This window comes from Octodon degus, unplaced genomic scaffold (assembly GCF_000260255.1).
Source record: "Octodon degus isolate 3935 unplaced genomic scaffold, OctDeg1.0 scaffold00032, whole genome shotgun sequence".
Lineage (NCBI taxonomy): Eukaryota > Metazoa > Chordata > Mammalia > Rodentia > Octodontidae > Octodon > Octodon degus.
Window position 1 is genome coordinate 13,468,360 of NW_004524608.1, and position 27,054 is coordinate 13,495,413.

At 35.4% G+C, this 27,054-nt stretch overlaps 1 protein-coding gene across 3 annotated transcripts in view; it reads right to left on the reverse strand.

The window, feature by feature from the left end:
• Positions 1–27,054, reverse strand: part of March7 (membrane associated ring-CH-type finger 7) — a 44,702-nt gene that overhangs the window by 6,472 nt on the left and 11,176 nt on the right. For all 3 annotated transcript variants that reach the window (XM_004629894.3, XM_023713809.1, XM_023713808.1), the window contains exons 2-7: positions 21,281–21,445; positions 17,508–17,697; positions 15,315–15,479; positions 12,718–13,801; positions 10,408–10,577; positions 1,885–1,994 (exon numbers count right to left, since the gene is read on the reverse strand). In XM_004629894.3, coding sequence (XP_004629951.1) covers positions 1,885–1,994; positions 10,408–10,577; positions 12,718–13,801; positions 15,315–15,479; positions 17,508–17,697; positions 21,281–21,433 — 1,872 coding nt within the window. In that variant the 5' untranslated portion in view covers positions 21,434–21,445. The remainder of the gene's footprint in view (positions 1–1,884; positions 1,995–10,407; positions 10,578–12,717; positions 13,802–15,314; positions 15,480–17,507; positions 17,698–21,280; positions 21,446–27,054) is intronic.

Below are 27,054 nucleotides of genomic sequence, written 5' to 3' on the forward strand. Positions count from 1 at the left end.
AGGCAGTAAGATCACTATGAGTTCAAGGCTAGCCTGCATTACAGAGTGAAACCCTATCTCAGAAACAAAAATAAGTAAATAAATAAATAAATGGAAAAGAAATCTCAAATTTACTTTTTTTAAATGGCTAATTATTTTGATAACCTTTAACTTCTTTTTTTGAAACAGTTTCTCACTATGCAGATCAGGCTGGCCTGGTGTGTTCACTTTTGTAGCCCCAAGGCTGGTTTTGAACTTGCAGCAATACTCCTGTCTCAACCTGAGTGCTGGGATTACAGGCATATACCACCATACCTGGTTCCAGACAAGGTGGCATGTGGGGCCGGGATCAACCTCAGGACTGTGCGCTTACCAGGCAGGTGCTTATACCTCTGAGCTATCTTCCCAGCCGCAATAACCTTTATTTGGTACAAAGTCTCACTATGCAGCTCACACTTATAGTGATCCTTCTGTTTTCAGCACTGGGATTTCAGGCATGCATCATCATGCCCAGTCTCAGTGGCCTGGCTCCACAGGCCTGGTGAGGCATGTGGGGCCAGGGACTGAACCCCAGTCCCTGCGCTTGCCTAAGCAGGCACTAGTTTGTAGAGCTTTCTTGCTGGCCCTAATCTTTAACTGTTTAAAAAAAAAATCATTATCAAGAAAAATTCTACAAATTTTAAACGGTTATCACTTGAAAAAGACGAAGCCACTGGAAAACAAAATAACCTATCAAGCTACTCTAGTTTATGCATTATTTTTTCTTTCCATATACTCTTTCTCCGTTTTCTAAAACAATACTCAGTTTTCTACACAAACTCTTTACCATTTAATCCTATCTTTTTTTTTTCCCCTGAAAGTCGTTTTCTTTTTGGACAACTGGCTCATTAGAAAAGAAAATCATTTTAATGATATTAGAATGACAATTTTACCAACTGGCTAATATTTTGTCCTATACATCAACAATTCTTAAACTCTGACCTCAATAATTTTTAAAGGGTCTGGGAATCTCATTGTGCTTATGCACTTTGTAAAAAGGGTTCATAGTTTTAATCAGATTTTCAAATAGTATTTATAATTTCCACACATTAACTTAAAAGGTAAAGGCAGTTTTAAAAGGCAGTTTATACTGTATGATTTTATTTATATAAACATACTGAACAGTTAAATTCAAAAATCTGAATACAGACTGGTCACTGGTGGATGCCAGCGATTAATAAAAGAGAATAGCAGTAACTGCTTCATGGCTACGGGATTTTCTTTTGGTGTGATAAAAATGTTTTGGATAAAAGACATGGAGACTGCACAACACTGCAAATGTATTAACACTAATGAATTGTTCACTTTAAAATGGTTCTGGTGTTGTATGGACTTCACCTAATGTAAAGTGGGTGGCTGTCCATTATTCCTTGATTAAAAATGTTTTTCAAATGCTACCTACATTTCCTTGCTATCACTTCTTCTTTTGTAACAAATGTTAACATTTCGATAGCTTGGCTCTAAAGTCACTCTTATTTCCTTAAACACATACCCTCACCTCCCAGAATTTTCTTTAGTAGGAAAAGACACAGAGCTCTTCATTTTATCATTCAAGCATCTCACACAGTTCTAGGGAAATAGGGTTGGCATGCCTACTTGGGGACCATTTTCCTAAGTTTTTATTATTTTCAGACTTAAAGAAGCATGATACATTTTAACTTAAGAAATTTAAAACCTATAACATGGATATTTATCTTTCACTTATAGAAAAAAGGAAAAATTATAAAACTACAAACACCTAATGCCAAGCAGAAAGTTATGTTAAAAACATTTTATTGTTGGATTTCTGACCATGAATTCTTTTCTTCAAGAGCTGTCCTTTAAGCATAGAATAGACACTTACCAAATTAGGCAAAATATACTAACTTGTTCATTTGCATGAGCTCTATGTAGTTCATGAATATCAAAGTCCTCCAGGTTAAGTTGCAACTTCTCTTTACAGAGTTCACAGGTTGTTACAGCCTCTAATGAAGAACCTTGGAGAAACCAAATGGCATGAAAAACTGTAAGATAAAGTCCTAAAAAAGGTTTAAAATGTAGAAAATCTTGGGGGTGGAGAGCTGGGGTAAAAATAGGATGAGGAAAACAGAGGAGAGGAGATTATGTTATTGCAATAAACCAGTGATGTCTCCTAAAATAGTAATCTGTAACACCAAATATGTAGGCCAGGTTCTGCCCTATGATATTTTAGCCTCCACCCATAACTTAGATGTTTCTTCTCCCTCCCAGATACTCACACATCCTTACAATTGTAGGAAGCTGACAGAAGCAATGGAATGTCATTTGTACTTCCTGCTTCTTCCTGAAGTACCCTGACTTGATGTCATAAAAACATTTATTAATGATGTGGCATCTCAAACAACTCATTACATTGTCAGGCCAGTATTTTTGATGTGACAGCATGATTCTATTTTGTGGATGCTCAGGAATGTACCTCCCTGCTCCCTAGAAGAGTAATAAAAGGGATCCATCTTTGTCTAGAGAAAACATTGGCTGCTCTGAGGCTGGGACACAGTTTAGTGATACAGTGCTTGCCTAGCATAAAAAACAAAAATAACAATCTTTTCTGCCATAAAAGGAATTAAGTCCTGATACGTACTAATCACATGACTGAACCTTTGAAAGTCTATGCAAAATGAAATAAGGAAGATGCAAAAGGATGAACAGTATGATGATATATGATGAATATATCTAGAATAGGCAAATTCAGAGAGAAAGAAAATCAGAAGTTACCATGATCATAACAGGAAGCAAGGAGTGAGAACTGAGTGGGTGTAATTTCTGTCTGGGGTAATGAAGTTTTAAAAATATATATGGGAGGCAGAGAAAGGAGTGCTGCTACAAATTTGCAGCCAACATGGGCTACAGTGAGTTCAAGGTAAGCCTGAACTACATACTAAGATCCTTAAAGAGAACCAAAACAACACAAGACAGCAGTGATGACTGCATAATGTACTGAATCATATACCCTGAAATGGTCAAAATGCCAAATTTTATTTTATATATATTTTACAATTTTTTTTTTTTTTTTGGACTAAGGAGTTTTTTTTTTTTTTTTGCTCGTTGAATGCCTTCAGGGCACTTTTGGATGGCTGGAGTGTTGTGGGGATCGAACTACAGCAACCTGAGGCTGCCAGTATTGTGGAAGCAGCCACTTAAAGAATGGAGCTAGTTCCAGGCCCCCTTCATTTTTTTGTTTTTGATTTTGCAGTACCAGGGAATGAACTCAGGATCCTGTGCTTGCCAGGCAAGTGCTTATTCTACTGAGCTATCTTCCTGGCCCCTCAATTTTTGTTACCCCAATTTTTTCTTGTTAACCAAAGGTTACAAGAATAACCTTTGCTTGAGAGGCACCAAAAATTTTGGTTATAATAAATTTTGGCTTCAATATAGCAAATAGTATCTAATTAATCAGGTAGCCTTTTCCCTCATCTAATCTTTATCCTTATTTATTTTTGGTTCTGGGCTTTGAACTCAGGACCTTGTGCTTGCCAGGCAGGTACTTAAGCCAGTGAGCTATCTCCCAAACCCTCTTATCTTCATTTGTTTCCAAAGAAAAAAATGTCCTAAATTAGATATGAGTAACAAGAAGGAGGTATAAATTCAATTCAACTCACATTTGGCGAGTGATTGTTTTGTACCAAGCAAAAAAAGATTTTGGAGATTCAGAAATGAGTAAAAAACAGCCCTTGTCTTTAAGAAGCACACAAAAAATCTCTATTTCATTCACTATTATTATTTAATAGCAACAATATTTAAAAGATTAAAATTTAGCCTAAAATTCAGTATCTCCCCAGCAGTAGTAATCTGTATGCATTTTCTAGACAACAGCTTAAAAAATTGTTACTATGAAAAAATATACTATGTTGTCTTAAAATAAGCTGTAGCCAATCTGCATCAGTTTTTACTATAATCCAATCACCATTTACAGTAGTCCCATAAGAATATAAAAGGGGCCAGTGTGGGGGTACAACCTGTAATCCCAACACTCTAGAAATTGAGGCAGGAGAAGCAATTTAGTGAAACCTTGTCTCAAAATCAACAAAGGCCCTGGGCTCAATCTGCAGTACTATCAAACATGTGCCTGCATGTGTGCTTGTGTGAATGGCAGCTGAAAAATTTTTATTGACTAGTGGCACTATCTATGGTTAGATGGACTGAAATACACAATGCACTTTTTTGGAAATGCTGATGTAAATAAAACTACTGCATTGCTAGTAATATAAAAGTAAAATACATACAAGTATGTATACTACATACTTGATAATTATGTTAATGGCTTATGAATTTATCATTTTTATATATTCATTAAAAAGTTTACTATAAATATTGACCTTTTTTTCCACTGGCAGCAGCCTTATACATTGTTTACTGTCTTTTTACTACAACATTTTCTTTCATTTGATTTGACTTTGTGTTTTGTTCATCATGAACCTCAGAAAAATTGGCTGCACCACACATACACAAATACACGCAATATAGTATAGATGTATATGGTACCTCTATAAGTTTGTTTGAATGTACTGATAATTGCACAAGAAAAATTGCTTAGCAGTGCATGTTTTAGAACCTATTTATCATTTAAATGTATAGAACTTTTCAAATGTATGAACAAAATTCAGATTTTAAGTAGTCTAACCTTTTAAAGCTTCTAAAATAGTTCAATTTCTATAAGTTTTACCAACAAACTAAATTCACTGTAAGTTCATTTATAACTTGGTGGAGAATATGATGAAGATATTTAAAAGGCTTTATCAAACAGTTCATAATGTTTGATTCACAAACAGGAAGAATATGATCATGAAATAAGGAACACACCGGTGTTTTTAGTACAATTTCTTTTATGTCATAGAATGCCATTATTCTCTTCTATGGAACAATAATTTTAAAAGGCCATGCATAGATGGGAACAACTAATTTAATCCTCATTCAAGAAGCCCTGACTGTATCTCACCAAAATTGTACCTTTTTTATTGTACATACTTATCTTATGGATCTATGAGCTTAGTAATTCATGTATTATAGCTACCTAATAAATGTTTAAATCAGTCTCCCAGAATGAATCTTCTACCAAATGAGGTCTTTTGTGTAAGTATTAAAAGCCTTCCACTATTCATTAGGAAGGCTCTATTGTTGAAATCTATATATTCACTTGACATATCTAAAAAAAAAAAAAAAAAAAGGTTATTATGCCCTTAGAAACATAAGTACATTTATCAATTACGAACCATGTACTTGGTCCTGTGTTAAAATTGTATCTATCTGACTTCCAAAATAACTGTATGAAATATACTCAGTTCCAAATGTGATGGCCCTGAAGCCCAGCCTCATTCATAGGGGTGGATTTCAAACACCTACATTTTTAAAAAAGGTCCAGTGGATGATTGTGAATAGCAACCATCTTAAGAATCAATGTTAATAAGCTAGGCATTGTGGTGCACAACTATAATTCCAGGAGTCAGGAGGCTGGGGCCAGAGGATCACTGCAAGTTCATGGACAGCCTGCGCTACACAATCAGTTCAAAGCCAGCCTGAATGCCACAGCGAGGCCCTGTTTCCAAAAATAGTTCCAATACATGCTCAAATCAATAGGGATACCAGCTCAGAGCTCAAGTACTTGTACTTGCTTGGCATGCACAAAGGCCTCTGCTCATTCGCTAGCCCCATAAAAAACTAAACAAAAGCAAGTTCAAAACCTTGTAGCCTGCTAAGTAAAACTGATTATTTCAATCTAGTACTGTCTAACTTCAAAAAGTCAATGAACAACCTTAAAAAATAAAACTGCATTACCCTCTTCTTTTCTTCTTCTTCTTTTTTTTTTTTTGTGTGTGCAGGGTCTCACTACACAGCTTGGACTCATAGTGATCTTCCTGTTTTCAGCTTCCTCAGGGCTGGGATTACAGGCTTGCACCACCACACCTGGACTCCATCGCTGGCTCAGCACACCCAAAAGTGGGGCCGGCACGGCATGCAGTGCCAGGGATCGAACCCTGGCCCCTGTGCTTTGCATTACCCATTTCTTCCACATTGACACTAATCTAACTGCTAATTTATCTGAAATTAAGTCTGGTTGTTCTTCACTTTGTTAGTAGTTAAAAATGCTGGGCCCTTATTCGACGCCAAGAATCATGCTAAGCATTTCACATGCAATCACCTCTCATCTCTTATTCAATCATAAAAACATCCCAGTATAGTGACTATGAGGTTACTAGAAGAGGCAACAGCCAATAAAGTCTATGAGGTTACTAGAAAAGGCAACAGCCAAAAGATTAAGAGAGCCAAGTCAAGTGCCAAAGTCCAAGAGCCTCAGGCTCAAAATAGCTCAGAAAGCATACTGCTCCACCCTTCTATTCTCCAGGGCAGGTTCTGCTCACCTACTGACTATTAGCCATGTCACAGAAGTTACAGGAAAAGTTTCACAATGGCACCTTCATCTCCAGTTTAAACAGGTTACCTAACTCTTCCAACAAACTATGAAAATCAAAATTAGTTCCATCACACCTCCCAACATATTTGCCTGGGTCACCAAGGTATAATTATCAGGCCCTTAATCCCACACACTTATATACATTTATTAATTTTATCTAATTTCCCAACTTAATCACCCTACTAGTCATTTCTACTATGACCTCAATTTACTAACATTAGTCAATTCCTTTGTTAGTATATGCCTTGTAACCCAGTGCTCTGGAAACTAAAATAGGAGGATTCCATTTTAATCTCAATTTGACTTAGTAAGATTTCAAAATTTTAAAAAGTAGAATGTATTTCAATGTGAAGAAAGTGGATTCAATCCCCAGTATGGCAAAAGTACAAAAACAAACAGGCGTTTTTGTGCGCACTCGCTACATTCTTGTCTGAATCAGTGTTTCCCTGACTAACGCATACACTTCTACAGGTATTTTTTTCTATACAGCTTCTTGTATGTCATAATGAAGAAGTGAGACCAGAGCCCGTACCCACTGATGTTTACAAACCTTAGCATTCATTAATAACTTCAACAACTGGCTTGCTATCTTCTTTACTTACATCTTATTTCAATATCCACACTAAACATTTGCTTTGGATTTTAACTTACTCAACATCCTTGCTTCCAATATTACCCCTTTCCCATTTAGCATATCCTTAAATCATTTACTACATTGCACTACTATCCCTAGCATTTTCCTATCCTGTGTATCACACGCACACACACACTTCAATTTACCTACTTTTATAACTCTCTTGTTAGTGACTGAAAAGAAACTACTCTATCACTTTCTCCCTATCCACTCCAAGTCCTTACTTGCTTATTTTCCACAATCACTACAGTTATATCCCAAAAGATACCCTTAATTGTCTCCATTATATTTATCTAACAAAGGTACCAAGACGAATGAAATTCAATCCATGTCTGTATCCAAGAATCTGCAAACTTTAAAAAAAAAAATTCATGTGTCACATCAGTTTCACTTGGGCAGATGTTCAAATCCTTGCTGGCCGGAAGTAGTGGGTACATCCATTGGGAGGCTGAGGCAGTATCACAAATTTGAGTTTAGCTTGGGCAGCTTACTGGAGACCTTGTCTCAAAAAATAAAAGGGCTGCGAATGTAGCCCGGGGCAAAGGCTGTGGGTTTAATCCTCAGTGACAGACACACACCTGTTTAAGTTCCAGGAACACTGTCCTTAAGCACTTACTACAGTTTTAATGTAAGCAGGAGTAGGGCTATTTTAATATTCCCATATCTTCTGACTTTCCTAGAGTAAACATGTATTGTCAACTGACATACCTAATATAATGTATACATGCATTGAAACCTATTTTATCCCACAAATCTGTAAAATTATCAATTTTCAAAAATTTAAAACTAATAAATATTTTTCAAAAGAATAAAAAAACCAGTATGTGTCTCACTTTAAATGCTTTTCTTCTCTTTCCTCCCTTCTTTTCCATATAACCTTTACCCCCGCAATGGGCAGTGAATTGTGCTGGACAGTCAAAGCACTCTACTACTGAGCTAAATCCCCAGCCCTAAAATCATTTTTTAGGGAAATCAATCCCTGGAAAGCCTATAATATAGCCTTAGAATGTTACTTCCTAACCTCTCCCCAAATAGCTAAAGGCCATACATTTCTAAGAAATTTCAAGCAATTACGTAAGAAACCATGTCCCACAAAGCAACAAACAGATCAACCAATATCCATCTATAATAGCTTCCTAAAACAAGATACCTTTCTGCTACTGAAAAGTAATCATTCAACTTATACACCGGATCCCCCCTCTTTTCCCCTTTTCATAGATTTTTTTTTTCTCCTATGGATTTTTAAAAACATGCCCAAAAACCTAGCTCAAAATAAAAATTTCTGTGACCTTTGTAATTCTCATTCTTGCCTCAAAACTCCAATCTCCTTGATAGCAGCCTCTTAATGAAGAAGAGTTTAGGTTACTGTATTTCTAATTTTGCTTTCTCTTCTCATTCTGTTCTAAGCAGGCTTATAAACCCAAGACTCTACAGGGAATGTATTTAACCATAGCCATTCAAGACATTCATGTTATCAAATCAAACTTTCATTTTTCTTTTTGACCCCTTAGCAATAAAGAGTTGATCACATCCTGCTTAGCTGTTTTCCCAACAATAATGATTTCTTAGCCTTCTATCAACTAGAAGCTGCTCATTAAGCCTCCTTTTCTGCTCTTTTAAACATCTAGCTGTCTCTGTTCTGGGCTCAATTCTTTTGATATCTGCTTTGTCTAGATGACTTTGAGGATCAAGCTTCAAATGTTACTAAAACTAACTTTTGAGTATTTCTCCTGAAATGTCAGTCTTGTCCAGCTCCCACTTAACATTTTCATTTGGTCATCTAAAAAGGTCAAAATCTGTCCAAAACATACACAACTCTTGGTCTCCTGTCCCAAACTTGTTCCATTTCTGGCTTCCTTACTTCAGTAAAAGGTACTATCATTTACTTAGTTTGCTCAGCAGAGCTTCTGAATCATTTCTCTCTCATTAAACTACATTCAATCCACTGACATTCTAAGCGAATTTACCTCCAATATGTATCTAAGTCTATTCCTGTTATCACCATTACTAACTACTGCCACAGGTTAACTAACCACTGACAACTCTAATACTACCATAAAGGAGTTCTTGTTTGGTCTCCTTGCTTCCACTCTTGTCCCCCTGGAATCCCCCCCCCCAAAAAAATCCACTTCCAAAGAGCAGCCAAATATAAATATAAACAAGATTATTTCATTTCCCTTCTCTTCAGTGGTTTTCCATCATAGTTAAGATACAAATCTAAGGTTTAGGCCTCACCTTAAAAAAAACCCAGCTATGAACTAGCCTAATCTCTCAACTGTTATCACCTTTTCTTCCATCTACCTATACTAGTTATTCCTATTTTTATGCTAGCCATTCTCTCTCTATTATATTCTTTCATTCTGAAGTAGCTAGTTCCTTATTATTCAGCTTTTAGTTTAAATGTCCTCACTTGGGACTGGGGATTTAGTGGTAGAACACTTGCCTAGCATGTGCAAGGCCCTGGGCTCAATCCCTAGCACCAGCAAAACTCAGCAGTACAATGCTGGTTTCTGCTTGTCTATTGAAAGGAGCAGTTAATGCTTTTTTTCTTCTCCTTTTTAATTTCTTGTAACTTTTGACTAATTTTGCATGCTTATATCTGGTAATGTAAACAACTAATGTGAAGACAGCATTATGCAATACAATAATCACTGTTGAGTCCCTATTATTTTCTTTAGTGAAATTCTGTATAATTTCTAATTTTTTTTTTACTGTTTTTTATTCCCTTGAAAAAATCCTTAGCACCACTAAATAAATAAATAACCAAACTCATCTAAGAACAGCGTTCTTTTAGCAACCAATACTCCAACTACTGTTAAGAGCCCACCCATCTTGTTTACTGTGCTACTCTACATCTAGAATTGTGGCTGGCTCCACAATAGCTATTCAGTGAACAAATGATTTCAGACCTCTTAACCTAATTTGGTTAAGTGACACAAGGCATGAGAGACAGTAAATCTTTCTCAAGGACACACAGTTGATAAATGGTGAGTATACTCCTTTGATTCAAAGGTAGTCTACTGGGTAACAAAACAACTATTAAAAAAATTTGTGAAGAGACTAACTTGTTTTCATTAGTTTTTTTTTTTTTTTTTGCAGAACCAGGGATTGAACTCAGGCCCTTGAGCTTGCCAGGGAAGTGCTTATTCTACCGAGCCATCTCCCCGGCCCCTTCATTAGTTTTTGATGAGCCTTCAAAAATAAATGCTTTTAAAATCAGAGTCCAAAGTCAACAATCAAACTGTAACAAATTTGTTAACCAAAATGCATACATACGTGAACTTTGCAAACATTTTGGAAACAAAATACACAAAAGGGTAAATCTTACCAGAGTTAATTTTGGCCTGTAACCATTTTTTCATACACTCTTGGTGGACATACTGTAAACTTCCTGTGCACTTGCATGGTTCTATCAGCAAATTAGATGATGATGCAGCTGCCATCTGACAAATTCTGCATAAATCACCTTCTTCTTCTTCAGAGTCTTCTAAAAGGAGGCTGAAAAAAAGGTACGTTTTTCCCAACATGCTGTCATAATCCATCTTTTGTCATTTCCAGATATACATTTCAACCATCTTTCTCTACTTACACTGAGGAGAAAAAAGCAAATGCTTAGCAATAACAAAATAATAGCACAAAGTAATCACCATGAAAGACTATTTCATTGAGAATAAAAACTGTAAGACTTTTAAAATAAAATTGGCTTGCCTACCATTTATCTTCATGTGACTAAGTAATTTTGTCTCTAGTAGCAGTTTAAAATACCTACTTTTCACAAGACAATAATGGAAAACACACAAACTCTTGGCACAATAATCCAAAAAAAAAAAGCTGTTTTGGGCTGGGGAGATAGCTCAGTAGAATAAGTGCTTGCCTGACAAGCGCAGGGTCCTGAGTTCAATCTCTGGTACCGCCAAAAAAAAAAAAGCTGTTTTAAAACTAAACAGATTAATCTGGCTTAGTTTTTTTTATTTTTTCGGAACCGGGGATTGAACTCAGGCCCTTGCACTTGCCAGGGAAGCACTTATTCCACTGAGCCATCTCCCCGGCCCCTTGTTTCTCTTTTTGATGATCACTTAACTAATGCTCTCCTTTTTTTCATATCACTATATACTAATTAATCTAATTTTGATGGAAAGAAATATGGTAATTACCATATTCCTTAGCAGAAAGATAACCATCAAAGGAAGTTGCTACAATAAGCAAAAATTAAAGCTGATACAACTAGGTTAAAGTAAATTTCTTTCTCTAAGGAAGGAAAATAATAGACTTAAAAGTGGGAAAATAGTCACAATAAAATCTTCCCTATACAAGGAAAAATGGAGTACAATAGCTCAATAATCAGTATCTCAGAAAATGTGTAATAATTTCATTCATGACTGGATGCGAACCTATTTTCTTTTTAAAGTACAAAAACAGCTAAAATGGTAACTACGCTTCCAGCTAACATTTTTAGGTCTTTGCAAAAACTATCCCTCTATCCTGGAGTGTTTCCTTCTTGAATATTCTTTGTATTACTTTCCCACTTTATATAAAAATTATTTTAATACTTAGACCTAGGGCTGGCCAAGTAGCTCAGCAGATTAAAGTGCCTGCAAGCAGGTGCAGGGGCCAGGGTTCAATCCCTGGGCCTGCTGTGCCGGCCCCACCCCTGCCCCCACAGCACGCTGAAGCAGCAATTGTTACTGGGCATGGTGGTGCACACCTGTAATCTCAGCTCTTGGAAGGCTGTAAACAGAATAACTGAATCCGATCTAGTAGTAAGACCCTGAACACCTTGTAGACCATTCCCTAAAAAAATAAAAAAAGAAAAATACTTACAACTAGACTAAAAAGACAAAATCAATAGTTAGGTTGAGACTACTTATTTTTTCACCTTTCACTCTGGTCTGTAACACAAGATACCAAGGTGTAAGTATTTCTTTTGTATAAAAGTATCCTATGGGCTGGTGAGATGGCTCAGTGGTCTAAAGCACCTACTTAGAACAAGCTTAGCAAAGCACATGGACCGCGGTTCAATCCCCCAGCACCACATGCCAGCCAGCCCCGCCCCCTGGTGGGCTGAGCTGGCCACACACACACACACACACACACACACACAAATAAATAAAAATTTTTAAAAAATAAAAAAAAAGTATCCTAAACCCTGAATATGAAATGTTATTTTGTTCTTAAATCCTAATGTATATGAAATACTTAGTACACTTAGTATACTTCAGCATACCTTCGAACTTCAAAAACAATACAAAGTTTTGAATCTTATTTTACTTCACTCCATAAAAAGATCTGAGATCTGAAGTGTAAGTAAATGACAAACAAATCAACTTAATAAAAACTAATATATTTTTATTGGGAATCCCTAATCACTTGGTTCTTATTTAGTAGTAATTTAAGCAAGAAGTAGGGTAAAAGACTAAGCCATTCCTCTGTTCATCTATATATCTAAAGTTGCTCAAAAACAACCGCAAGCTATTTCTTCTTTACTAATTCTTATCCACTCATCAATGAGACACTAACTTTATCAGAATATAAACTGAATGGAAAAAATTTCAGATATCAATTTTATAAAAAATTGTTTTAGAAATTAATTTTCTTTAATTTGTCCTAATGTTACAAACAAGGGAGTATTCAAATTTACCTTTCTTTTATTTTCTGCAGTCTTTCTGGATCTCTTGAAGGTGTACTTTTGGTTTTATCACTTTTTACATCAGATGAATTCCAACCTGAAGGAATAATATCTACAGTGATCATGACATTGTCAGTCAAATTATTTCCAAGGGCTGGAGGGACTGCAAATCGGAATAAGGAAGCAGGAAAAATCCCTGTTATTCCTGTATTTCTTCCACCTTGAGTTGAGTCTGATGTGGAGCCTGGAGAGGCACTGTTCGATGCTCCTGATGCTTGCATTCTGTTGGCAGCAGCCCCAAGAGGATCACTTCGTGCTTCAAGGTGAACAACTTCATTTGATTCTCTTCTAAAAATATGAGATCTAGATGGTCCATCAGAGGTAGTTATCCTTGAAGATTCATCTCTTCCCTCTCTTCTCCTTCTAGAGAACAAAGGTGTGCATCTATTTCTAAGTGAGGAAGATAACCACGGACCTGTATTTCTACCTTCAGATTCATGGTTAAAATTTTCTGAATCTGGCTCAGAGCTATGATTTTGGCTAGATGACAAACCCCATCTTCGTCTAAGAAATCGAAATCCCTGAGAAGTTTCCCTATTATAGTTAACTTCAGAAGTTGTTGCATTGCCCCTAGATTGTGATGTCAACATTCCTGGAGAAGTGTACGCGTTTTCAGTACCCAATGATCTTGTATTGAAGGAATCCTGACTAGATCTTCGTGAAAAAAAAGTAGATGACATGCTAGAAGCTATACGTGACAGCAATCTTCTTGTTGTTCGCCTACCTTCATTGTCAGGAGATTCTTGGAATGATCTCTGAGATGAACCAATCCTTTCTGAACTGCTTACAGTTGGGGTTTCATCTCTACTTGAAAAGTAAGAAAATCCAGGGTGTGTACTGCTTCGAAGAGATTCTGATTCTCTTGAAGAAAAACTTGATCTTAAAGAATTTCTACTCGAATCCCTATAAGTTGGTACTGTCTGATGTTCAGAAGGCAATTGGTGGTTTGTGGATGTATTCAACTGTAAAGTGCTCACTGAGTTCTCTTTTGGTCTTGCTCCCTGTGAATATGAAGAAGGAACTCTGTCTTGAACATCTATTTTTGAAAGGAAGGAAAAGTAACCAATTATATGAAATGAGTACTAATAAATTTGCATTTATTAACTACTTATAGCTAAAATGAAACACTAGGTTCAAATTGAATACAGCTATCTTACAAAGAGCTCAATTATTATTTTGGGGTGGGGGGTAACTGGGGATTGAACTCTGGTCTTTGCACTTGCCAGGCAAGTGTTTATTCTACTGAGCCATTTCCCCAGCCTTCAATTATTATTATAGAAAAAATATAAAGTATATTTATTCCTGCTTGTGAAATCTAGGTAAATGTGAGGTAAAGTCAATATTACAAATTTAAGAAAATGTTATTGAGTGCTTATAAAAAGCAAACAGTTGATGAAGATAAGTTGAATTTACTAATCAGAAATTGACACAGAATATCTAACATTGATACAAAATTATAAATAGGTCAATTAATATAATGCAAATGACTCATAATGATTAACTGCACAATCACCCTAGGGAAGGTAATTTTTGGAAATTCTTCTTACTCTATGCTATAAAGTATAAAAGCTACTTTATGTAAATATTATCATTTTTACAATTAACAGCTAAGAATTTCTATAATCTTTTGTCTTTTAAGATAACAACAGTAGAGCACAGGGACTGGTGTTTGATCCTAGCACCACATGCCAAGCCAGCCACTGAGTCTGGGTGTAGTGGCACACACCTCTAATTCCAGCACTGGCGAGGCTAAAAACAGGAAGATCACTATGAGTCTGAGCTGCATAAACAAACCCTATACCAGATACATTACGAAAAAACAAAAAAGCAAAACACAACAGTGGTTCTTGACCTGGTTTATCTTCAGACACACTTTCTTTTCTTAACCTTGTCTCAGAGTTCTGAGTCACAAGAGAACTTTGGCATCTGCAGTTAAAAAATAATGCAGATAAAATAAGAGATTTGATTTTTCAAGATGAAGAGAGACAATATAGGATTCCTCTGTGAAGACAACTCGGCCCTTCTCTTTTGCTACTACCTATTTTATTGTGAACTTTATTTTAGTATGTTCTCTCTTGAAGTTACTTAGTACAACTGCTGACTTATGAAATACATATGTACAGTGGTAAGAGGAAATTGGTCTTTATATAATTTAAGAAAAAACTGCAGTCTTCTTTATATCAATTAAATGAAAATAAAGGCATACTCACACTAAAGTAATTCTAAATTATGCCTTCAAAATGATCATTTCAACATTTAGTTATTTTGGAATTTAATTAGTAGTTATTAAATTATGTATATGTATTAATATTTGAGTATAACCTTATGCAGTATGTTACTCTGTAACATATACACTCCTAAAGGAAAAATTCAAGCAAAAACATTAAAAGACAGGTAAAATCTGAATACTTACATGTTTGTTTTTAAAAGTTAAACCATCAAGTTACTAGAAAACATAGTACTCCTAAGATTTATCTCATTTATGTCTGTATAACTTTAAAGAGAAAAATGTAACATTAGACAAGCCATAATCACTAGTTTATACATACATGATGAAGTGAAATCACCACTTCGGTGACTATAATCCATAAGATTATTAATGGAGGAATCTCTTCTCCTTTCCAAATCTCTCCTCTCTCTCATTAAATCTGTTCCAAATGAACCAAGTACCATTGATGAAGATCTGGGAACTTGACTATGCCTCCATGAAGAATCTTAAAATAATTGAAGTTTTACTTTAGAGAGTTTCAGAGATTTCTGATGGTAACAGATTTTCAGTAATACAATGGGTGGTTATTGTTATTTATTATGGGAATCTTCAGACAGTTGTAATCAGAAACAAAATTCAGCAAAATAACTAATCACAAAGAATTTTTTGGGCCGGGGAGATAGCTCAGTAGAATAAGCGCTTGCCTGGTAAACGCAGGGTCCTAAGTTCAATCCCTGGTACTGAAAAAAAAAAAAAAAAAATCCCTATAGAAATTTATTTATTTATTCATTTATTTATTTTGGCGGAACCGGGGATTAAACTCAGGCCCTTGTGCTTGCCAGGGAAACGCTTATTCTACTGAGCCATCTCCCTGGCCCAGAACAACTTTAATATTGTCTCATTATCATCTTCATCAGTATCAACTCATTCTCATCATAATTCTCCTCTTTCTTAGAGCTCAGGATTGAACCCAAGGCCTGGAATGTGCATTGTAAACACATTCTTAACATTAAAATCTATTCCCATATATACTTTTACCATTTCACATCACTCTCCATAACATACTATAGTAAGATGTCACCATAAAATAAATGACTATAGATCAAAAATGCAAAGCTTGTCTAAGATAAGGAATTTCACAAAGTGAGTGAAATTTATGGTGGAAAACTGCCAAAATAAAAATCAGAACTGTTTAGATGTGGAAGCTACATTGTTGGTTATAACTGTATCTGGGGAAAAAAAAAAGTGTTTTCCTTGCTGGGGAATAAGCCCAAGACATATGCATGCTAAACATGTACTTTTCCCACTGAGTTATATAACCTTAGTGTTACTAATAGTTTTATAGCTACCATAGCTGGTTCAATCTTTAATCAGAGTTAATATATTATCCCATTTTGATCTAAATTTTATTAGACATTTCATTTAAAAACAAAAAATTAAGGCTCAAGCCTCTTGTCCCCTATTTACCTTGAAAGTTTGTTTTTTCCTAAGTCCCAGTAGCCTTAGTAATTTCTCTCTGACTAAAGGAAATGGCCCAGTGTACTGAATTCTATGTCATCACATTGCAGAACCAAATAAGCACAGTAGTTTTTGTCTACAAAGATAAGGCCAGTCTGTTCTTATCCATCATATTACTTGACGTATCTTTTCAGATGGGCAGGTCTTTTTCCCCAAGGGAATCCTACCTATCAAAATTGAGAGGAATTTCTTACACTAATTCAACTGGTAACATAACCATTTTAAGAGTTTTATTTCAAAATAGTACTATCACAAATATTTTTCCCTTCACAAAAATTTCCATTACTGGCTAAAATTTCATTTAAAAATGAATATAAGCAAGGAAGACATCTCAACAACAACAAAAAACTTCAATTTGTGCAATAAGTGCAGTATCTGTCTGAGTACAAAACACCAGGCATGGAACATCATGGATAAACCATCTAAATCCTACAGCAGTGCTGCCTAAGGAGAAACTTGTTAACTGTGAAGGCACTAAAAGGTTCTCATCACTGTCCTACAGTAACTTGTCACTCATTTATGAAGTGGCTAGAATCATTACTTTCTAATTCTTATAAAGGACTCTTATTAGGACAGCATGAACATCATTTTTTTTTAATAGAAGAGTGTATGTTTTTTGAAAAGAAACCACATAATCATAATGTTTATCATTTCCAAAAAACTTGCTTAAGAAATGCCTTTTAACATTTTCCAGTAGGTCTGGCTTTCCTTGTAACACTTAACGTGTATTTTCCATAAATACATGGTACTTTTACAAATTTGATTAGTACATGCACCAGCTACATTTTCTTCTTCTCCCATAATACTTTGAACCCAGGATCTCACCCATATCAGGGAAGTGCTTTACCACTGAGCTACATCCTCAGTCCATACCACCTACACTAATTAAAATTGAATATTGTATTCATTGTAGGACATTTGCACCAAACCAGAAAGCAATTACATTGTATCTTGGAAAATGGGTTTTGGTCCAAAGTACATATACAGTAGTTATAATAAATTAAGTAATTCTTACCTGATACTGCATTTAAACCATTTCCAACATTTCTCACAGCTGAGGTAGAGGTACAATTTGTACAAGAAAGCTTAGGTCTTTTTGAATCATGGTCACGTTGCTGGTTCTGTGGTCTTGAGCGTGCTCCCTGAGTTATCTCTGACTCACTATACCATGCAGATTGAAGTGGTGATGCAGCTGCTGATGCAGACTGTAAGTTAAACATTTTTTTTAAAGGAAGAGCAAAATGCTTGAATTCAATATGAAACCTCATCTACAATGCTCTGAGATTATTTTCAAGTAATAAAAATTCATGGGGATGGGGATGTAGCTCAGTAGAGACTACCTGCTTAGCATGTGGAAGTCCCTTGCTTTGATCACCAACACATACTAAAAAACATAGAAACCTTATTGATGATGTGATTCTTAGTCTCAGAAATACAGCCAAACAACATTAATAATGAATAGTACGCTAAAAATAAGAAATCCTGGCCAGGTGTGGTGATATATGTCTGTAATCCCAGCACTTAGAAGACTAAGATGGGACGATCCTTGTCAAGTTTAAGGCCTACCTGAACTACACAGTGAGTTCAAGGCCAGCCAGAACCACATAGCAAGACCCTGGCAAAAAACAAGGCAAGGCAAGGCAAGGCAAGGCAAGGCAAGGCAAGGCAAGAACAAAAATAAAATGAAAACAAAATCCTAGCATGTAAAATTTATTTACCAGTAGAGTCAAAAACTAGTAAGCTAGTATCTACAAATATAGGGATGGGGAGATAGCTTAGTGGCATAGTGCCTGCCTGGCCAAGTGCAAGGTCCTCAGTTTGATTCTTGGCACCAAAAAAACAAAAACACACAAACAAACAAACAAAAACCTGCAAAGATTACCTCACTGCTTTCTCTTTTAACATAGAAATATATGAACATAAAATTTATAACACAATGTCACTCATGTATAAACATTTACTATTTAAGTTTACTCAATAAAATGCAGTCTCAAGTATGGGTTTATATAATAACGTATCTAAATCACAATTATTGAATGTGTCCTATTATTTATTTACTTTTATATTAGTGCATATTTGTAACACAGAAGACTGAGCCAGGGATGTAGCTCAGTGGCACAGCATCTGCCTGGCAAGCATGAGGTACCAGGAAAACCATACCCAGAAGACAGATGTTTTTCTGGGAGAGTGGTACAGGCATGTAACATATCTTCATTCTTTTCAATTCACTTGATGCCCTCACCCTCCTCTCATCTCACCTCTTCCCTATGTATAAGTGTCTACTTTATAGTTTCCTATTATCTCTCCTGTATTTATTTCTATTTTAGGTTTCTCATATAAAAGAAACATATTTAACTGTGCCTGGTTTACTCACTTAGCAAGGCAGTCTCCAATTCCATCCATTTTCATGCAAGTGTCATTTTATTCTTTGTAGGTGAATAATATTCTATCATGCATAAATACATTTTTTTCGTTTATCCATCTTTTAAAAAAAAATACAGGGTCTCACTACGCAGCTCTGACTCGTAGTGATCCTCCTGTTTTGAGCCTCCCCTGTGCTAGGATTACAGGTGTGCACCACCACACATCTGTTGACAGCCATTTAGGCTTTCCCCAGAGCTTATTTATTGTGAATTTAACTATTATACATGGATATGAGTATATTTCTACAGTATGATGACTTTAATTCTTTCACCTGGATCAAATGGTTATTTCTATCTTTAGTTTTTTTGAGGTTTCTCCATATTGACTTTCATACTGGTTTTTACTAGTTTACATTCCCACCAATAATGTAAGACAACTGCTTTTTTCCAACATCCTGGCCAGTATTGCCTCTTGTGTTCTGGAGGCTAGCTATTATGATTGGGATGAGAGGGAATCTCATAGGTGCTTTCAGCTACATTTCCCTCACAGCTAAAGATAATAAACTCCTCTGTATGTTTATTGGCCATTTGTACTACCTCTTTTCATTTTTTTTTTTTTTCCAGAACCGGGGATTGAACTCAGGCCCTTGAGCTTGCTAGGGTAGCTCTTATTCCACTGAACCATCTCCCCAGGCCCCGTACTACCTCTTTTGAGAAGTATTCAGTTGTCACTTGTTGCTTTTGCTATGCTGATGTAGTCCCACTAATTTGATATAGCTCCCCTTTATTTTTTATATCATTTCCCTTTGCTACTGGAGTTCTAGTCAGGAAGTCTCTGCCTGTACCTATGGATTCAAATGTTTTTCCTATGCTATATCAATGAGCAATTTCAAAGTTTAGGTCTGTCATTCACTTTGATTTTATTTTAGTATAAGATGAGAATATCTACCTTGAATCTTCTGCAGGTTTCCTCAGCACCATTTGTTAAAGAGGCTCTCATTTTTTCACATACTTTTGACCCAACTGTCAAAAATTAAATGGCTCTAAGTGCACATTTACTATGCATTACAGTTATTATGTCTTCTGTCCTATTCTATTGTTCTACATGTTTCTTTTTGCACCAATACCATGTTGTTTTTGCTGGTATAGCTTTGTAGGCTAACTCGAAATCCAGTTTTATGATGTCGCTAGCTTTGCTTCAGTATTGTTTTGGCTATTTTGTTTTTTTCTGATTCCATATGACTTTTAGTATTACTTTTTCTGGATATGCTTATTATTGGTGCAAAGGAACATTGGTGATTTCTGTGTGTTGATTTCTGCACCCTGTTCCTCCCAACCCACTCCCTCAGTTCTGATTGAGCCCAGGATCTTCACATTGAATCATACCCCTAGCCCTTTTTATTCTTGTTTTATTCTGAGACAGAATTTCAGCTAAGTTACTAAGTTATCTGGCTAGGCTTGAACTTGCAACCTTTTTGCTACAGCTTGCTGGGGAGTTGGGATTACAAGTGTGTGCCAATGAGGCCCAGCTTTGGTATTGTTATTTTTACATGAATTTTTCTTTCTAGCTAAGTTCTTACTTGAGCACACACAAAATTTTAGTACACAAGTCTTTACAATGTTTGGAGACGAAATATGTGGGAAATTTTATAGGAAAGAATCTATGACTGTAGGAAGCAGTACACAAGACAAATGAAGGACGAGACAGATAGTACAAAGAAATATAAGTATAAACCACTCTATTTCTTCAAAAATATTACTACTTGATCTTTCTTTATTCAATTTCAAGAAGCACACTGCATTCATTTCATGAAATGCATTAGTTCATGATTCACACTGGAAAACAAACTTTGTACCTATATGGAAAAGCACAAGATGCAATAGGAATTGGTGAGATCAAAATTAAACCAATCCTTTATGGCCTCACAAGCATTATATACTTAATATTCCAGAGACAATTAATGAACTGGAGCTGGTACAATAAATACCTAATCTATACTTTTTAATTTTGCTAGAGATTAAATCTAGCCTCACATAGACTAAGCATACTCTACAATCCTCAACTAGATTACTAATTACCCTCAACTGATCTGATAATCATGCAACATTAAAAGTATAGTATTTTTAAGAATATAGATTCTAAACAATATGTAACGACAATCTTATCCCATCATTTTGTCAGATGAATGAGTGCACTATTTAGAAGAACACAATTTTTGTCCTTTGAAAAACCATCCATGTTGATCAGGTTAGTCAAAAATTTATACTAAGACTGATTATTTATGTTCTTAAGTACAAAATTTTCCAAGTCTTTGGAAAATGTTTTATGCAAGACCATAATCTCTTATCTATAATTCTAAATAAAAAAAATCTGAAAATCAAACCATTTATTTTGCTACTATAATGTTTTGAATTAAGATGTCACCTGATACTCAGAATCCAGTCTAAATGAAGAGTCTCTCAAGTGGCAGTTATCATTTAAACTGCTTCCTCTGCTTCCAGACATCATCCTAGCACTTAAAGAGCTAGACGGTGGAACAGAAATTCTTCTTGGAATCCTTGAAGGTTTAGACTCCATTCTCAAGGTTTCCTGTGAAATAAAAATTTGTTTTAATTACTTTTGGGAAAACATTCCCCCCTTTAATTCTGAATCCTCCTTAATCACCAGCTGCATTCAAGAGTGACCATACAAGTAATTATATCCAATAAGGTAATTGTGAGACTATCACCACTTTTTCCTAAAGGGGGAGAACAAAAGTCAACCAAGATTTCCTACTGTCCAAAGTGCAGTAAGAAACTTTGAGCCTAAGGCCAATTCATTTTTATTATTCAAATATCTCTATATAAAACTCTTTTATAAAGTTATTTTCCTGTTCTTTTATTAAAGTGTTCACCACTCATATCTATCGTACTATATTCACATACCTTAACATGCTTGTAATATGGCCTGGACTGTCTATAGATTTTATCTAACTCCTGGTAATAAATTTAAGCATCTTTTCTGAGTTCTTCTCTGTCACAGTTTTCTTAAACATCATACTACTATATACTATAAATTTTTTCTGTTTTAAAACCAGCCAATTTCTCCTTTCTGAGCAGCAAATTTTTCTATTCAGGGTCATTGAAAGTATTTTAAAACCATTGCCTAGTATACAGTAGGTACTCAAGAACTAAAAGTTTAAATGTAATGAAAAATAAATATGTCTTCCGTTTATTTACCACTGATAATTTTTTTTCATTAAAACAAATACATAACAGCTGACATTTACTGAGTATTACTGGTCATGTTTATAGGTAGGGGCCTTTTGATATTAGTGCAACGATTCTACAAACCAATCCTATAATAGGATACTATGTTATCTCCACTTGAAAGGTAAGACATTTTGGCACAGAAAATTTAAGTAATTTACAGATGACTGCTCAGCTATTAATGATCATCTGAAGTGCTTTAAGAGAATGTTTATTGTAATACTGAAAAGTAGGCCAGGAAGATAGCGCAATGGCGTAAGTACCTGCCTGGCAATCAATCACAAGGTCCTGAATTCAATCCCCAGTACTGGGGGAAAACAAAACAAAAACCCACCAAAAAACTAAAAAGTGATTATTATTTAAATTGAAAAGGTCAATCTATAAAATTAAAGTCACATTGATTCTAATGATATAAAAATAAGGAAAATTCATTTTTATATTTATTATTATTTTTTAATGTATTTAGTACTGGGTCTACAGGGTCTTGCTACACAGATCAGACTCGTAGTGATCCACGTTTTCAGCCTCCCAAGTGCTGGGATTACAGGCACACGCCATCACATCCAGTGTCAGTCACTTTGCTGCCTCAGTGGGCCCAGGGGCAGTGCCTGCACTGCATGTGGTGCTGGGGATTGAACCCCAGTCCCTGTGCTTGCCTAAGCAGTCACTTAGTCCACTGAGCTATCTCGCCAGCCCTGAAAATTCTAATAAAAAGAAAATGTTAAATTTGGTTTACATAAATTGGAGTTGAACACTTTTAGCAATATGAAAACAGAATCATACAATACTTTCTCTAAAATTTTGTAACTAAGAATATCTAGCTGGTGAGAGCATAAACTACTTTGGAACCTGATTAATGATTTACAAAGAAAACTTAACAAAAACTTTCAGCTAAACACGACAGACTATTTTTAAGTATATATTTTGCCCGTTATCAAAATACATATAAAGTATCAAAGAATCAAAAGCTTTAATCATGGGGTGGGGACACTGGAAAGGACTATATAAAGCAAGAAATTTCAATGTAGACTTGGGAAACCTAAAGTAGAAGAGGTACAGAAATACAGCAGACCGAATAAAGCTATTCTCTAAGTACCTAGAAAGAGATAGGAGCTAGAAGTAAAGCATTTGGCCTTAGGATCCTAAAAGGACCAAGATTTGGAGATATGGTACTATAAAAGGACATTAGGTTGAAAAATGGTAGAACTACTATGGAAAAACAGTATAGAATGATGACATGATCCAGTAATTGCAGTTCTTAGTATATACCTAAAAGGATAGGATATGGGTACAAACTATAGTGTTAAGGCCATACTTATGTACCCATTTTCACAGACAATAGATAGGTCAACTCTGAAGAGATTATGCTGGGTGAAACAAACAAAAGAACACAAATTGCACATTTTCACTTAAACGAGATTTATAGTCATCAAAATTAGAGACAGAAAGTAAAATGGTGGTTGCCAGGTGCTAGTAGAGTGTTACTGTTTAAAAGAGAGGAAAGTGTCAGTAACACATGAAGAGTTATGGTACCAGTTGTACTTGTAAATCGTTATAAATTTATCTAATAAAATAATGATCTACACATTTAAATATAAAATTGGTTTTATCACAATAAAAATTGAGGAGAAAAGGATGATGCAACAAACAAATTGAGGAAAACAAGTTGTTGAAGTAAACTTGTAACTGGAACAGTGTAACACTGTGTTCTTCCCAGCTCCAAAGACAAATCATTTATTTACTGGAGAGATCTCTCACAGGGAATGGCCCTGTGATGTATGATGTATGATATATGATGTATATATCATATATATATGTATATACATATATATATGATATTGATCATACCCTCAAATGTATGATCAATGCTCAGAGATTTAGGCAGGGATCAGTATAAGGAATAAAAGAAAATTTATCCATTCAATTTTATCCACTCAAATTTTTTTTCCTACTGCTTTTTTTGTAATATCATGAGATCCTACTCTTGGATCAGAGAACATTATTACAACTGATAAAATTTTGATAATAACATTTGGAATGTTCCTAATTAAAAACCTAGCTTGCACTTGGCCATGCTATCCTATAATCAGGTTTCTTAGTGTTTCTAATAGAAAAAATATCAAGGATTACTAAGTATCTAAGGAAATCTCAATATAAAGACCAAAGTTCAATGAAAAAAAGGAACTTAACAATGATATAGGGAAAAGAATTGGAAAAAGGGCTAATTACCATTCTTAAATATAAAAAACAGTCATTTATAAAATAAGAGGACACTTGAGAATGAAATTCTAGTATAATAAAGAGCTTATGTAAATTCAAAATGTGATACTCATTTAGAAATGACAACATAGGTTCCATGGTGTAATGGTGAGCCCTCTGGACTCTGAAATGACATACAGTGAAATAAATTCAACATACAGAATCAAAGGAAACAGTCCCAAAGGTAGAACAAATAGCCATGAAAGAAGTATCCAGAGGATTATGATATGACTTTACAAAACAGAAGTGTCCAAAGACATACAGAAATCTTTCTAGAACTGAAAAACATAACACCACACTGAGAGGATTGAGTACTCAGCAAGATGCGAGAAAATAACATCAATCCTACAGCACAATAAATTGTCTTGAAACCTCAGGAAACTAGAAATAAAGGGAAGATCCTATAAGTTACCACAGTAGAAAAATGGATTGCATACAAAGGAAAAGTAATCAGAGTGACTTAACATTAAACTCTAAGGCAATGCTTGTAGTACCAACAAGTTTTTATTTGGCTCTGAATTCCAGTCTAGCAAGCAATGTAAGGTGAGTAGTATGGATACATTTCAGTTATGTGCAATCAAATTCAGAATAAGGTGCAGAGGGCAAACTTCAGTGCTACAGTGCATCAACGGTGAAACCCAGAAAGGAACTGATCTATACTGGAGCAAGACTGAAGGTCAAGGAAGAAAAAGAATTTTAAGAAAAACCCCCAGCATATTATGAAAACTACAATTCCTTGGCATGTGGCAGAACTGATGGTTATATAATTGAAAAAAACCATACTGTACACATAGAACGAAAGACAATCTAAAAAATTAATTTGTAAGTTAATGGAATGCATAGCCACTGTTCAAGAAAGGAGTTACGGATATATCGGGGCAAGTTCTTTATTTACATAGCCATAATAATGTAAACAGACAAACTGGGTCAATTCTGTTACAACAAGTAGTGGAATGGAGGTATGCAGGGGAAGTAAGAACAATGATAAGTAATAAATATGCATAATAGAAAAATGATGAAATAACAGTAAAAAATACCATTTAGAAACAAGGGTAAAGTCTCAAAATGGCTGAACAGTTGAAAAGAAATTGAAAAGTCATGTTATGGGAAAAGATCATTGTTTTTCCTTGTATGACCATATTTTGCCATTTGCCCTGAATAGTCTCTGATTATGCCCTATAAACCACTTATTTCTGTTCATTATCCCAGGACAAGTACTAAATGTACTTAAAAGTGGCCTAATAAAGCATATGGTCACCTAACTTAGAAATCTTTTTTACCACTAGTTTTTAAAAGTACATTTATGTTAAGTCCAGACAAAATTGTTCATTAAAGGTAAATTTTTGAGTTGGAAATTTAAAGAAATACATTAGGAGAAAGAATACTCATGGTTAAGCATGGACATTTTAAAAGCACCAAATGAAACCCCAGCACCAAATAAATACATAAATAATAAATGATTTAATAAGCAGTATGCATGTTAACTTTACCAAGAAGGCCATGAAAATTCTAAACAAGTATTTGTGATCTGAGGGTTTTAAACAGGAGATAAAAATGCTTTTTGAAAGATATACATCTGGGCCGGGGAGATGGCTCAGTGGAGTAAGTGCTTCCCTGGCAAGCGCAAGGGCCTGAGTTCAATCCCCGGTTCCACCAAAAAAAAAAAAAAAAAAAAAAAAAGAAAGATATACATCTGATAGTTCTTTATTAATGCTTCTTAATTATACCTTTCCTAGTTTACTTTGACTATATTTATACAGTTCTTAATTGCAGAAATGAAACTAACCTAGTAAGAAATCTTACAATAAACCCTTTGGGAGAGGACGAAGAGGCAGAATCCTCTGAGAAATATAATTTGATACTGCATGAAACTATTTTTGGAAACTCTTCTACATAAACTGATTGAATTTTGACAATGTAGGTGTTACATGGAAACTTATATAATTTGGTTGCGTAAGTTGTAGGTCAAAAGCGTAAAAAATGTGAAAAATTTGTACCAGGCCACTTGGCAAAGTTCTAGGAGACATTTATTTGATACAGGGTCTTACTACGCAGCTCAGACTCATAGCGATCATGTCTCAGCCTGCCCAGCACTGGAACAGACATGTGCCACCATCCCTGGTTTTGGTGGCCAGAATGGCGTGCCCAGGGTTCTGGGGCCAGTGCAGCATGTGGTACCAGGGATTGAACCCAGATTCTTGTGCTTACCAGGTAGGTACTTGGACTGACAAGCTATCTCCCTAGTCCTAGGAGACTTTTTCTGAAGTCCACTCATTCATTTAATAGTTGGGGGGAGGGTACCATGTGATAGGATTATTAATACTAAACAAAGAGATGAGGTGTGTGGTACACTGAATATAGTGAGATTGCTGCTCCAAAAATTGCAGTCTAGCAGGGAATAACTACAAGAAACAGCCATAAAACTTACTTTAAAAAATACCATAAAGGAAGAGCTGGCCAAATAGCTCAGTGGATTAAGCAGGGGTCAGGGGTTCTATCCCCTGGCCTGCTGTGCCGGCCCCACCCTTAGGGCATGCTGAGATGGCAAATGAGACTGGGCATGGTGGCGCGCACCTGTAATCCCAGCTCTCAGGAGGCTGTGAACAGGGAGATCACTAGGAGTCCAATCTAGTAGTGACACCCTGAACACCTTGTAGACCCTTCCTTAAAAAATACTAAAAAAAAAAAAAA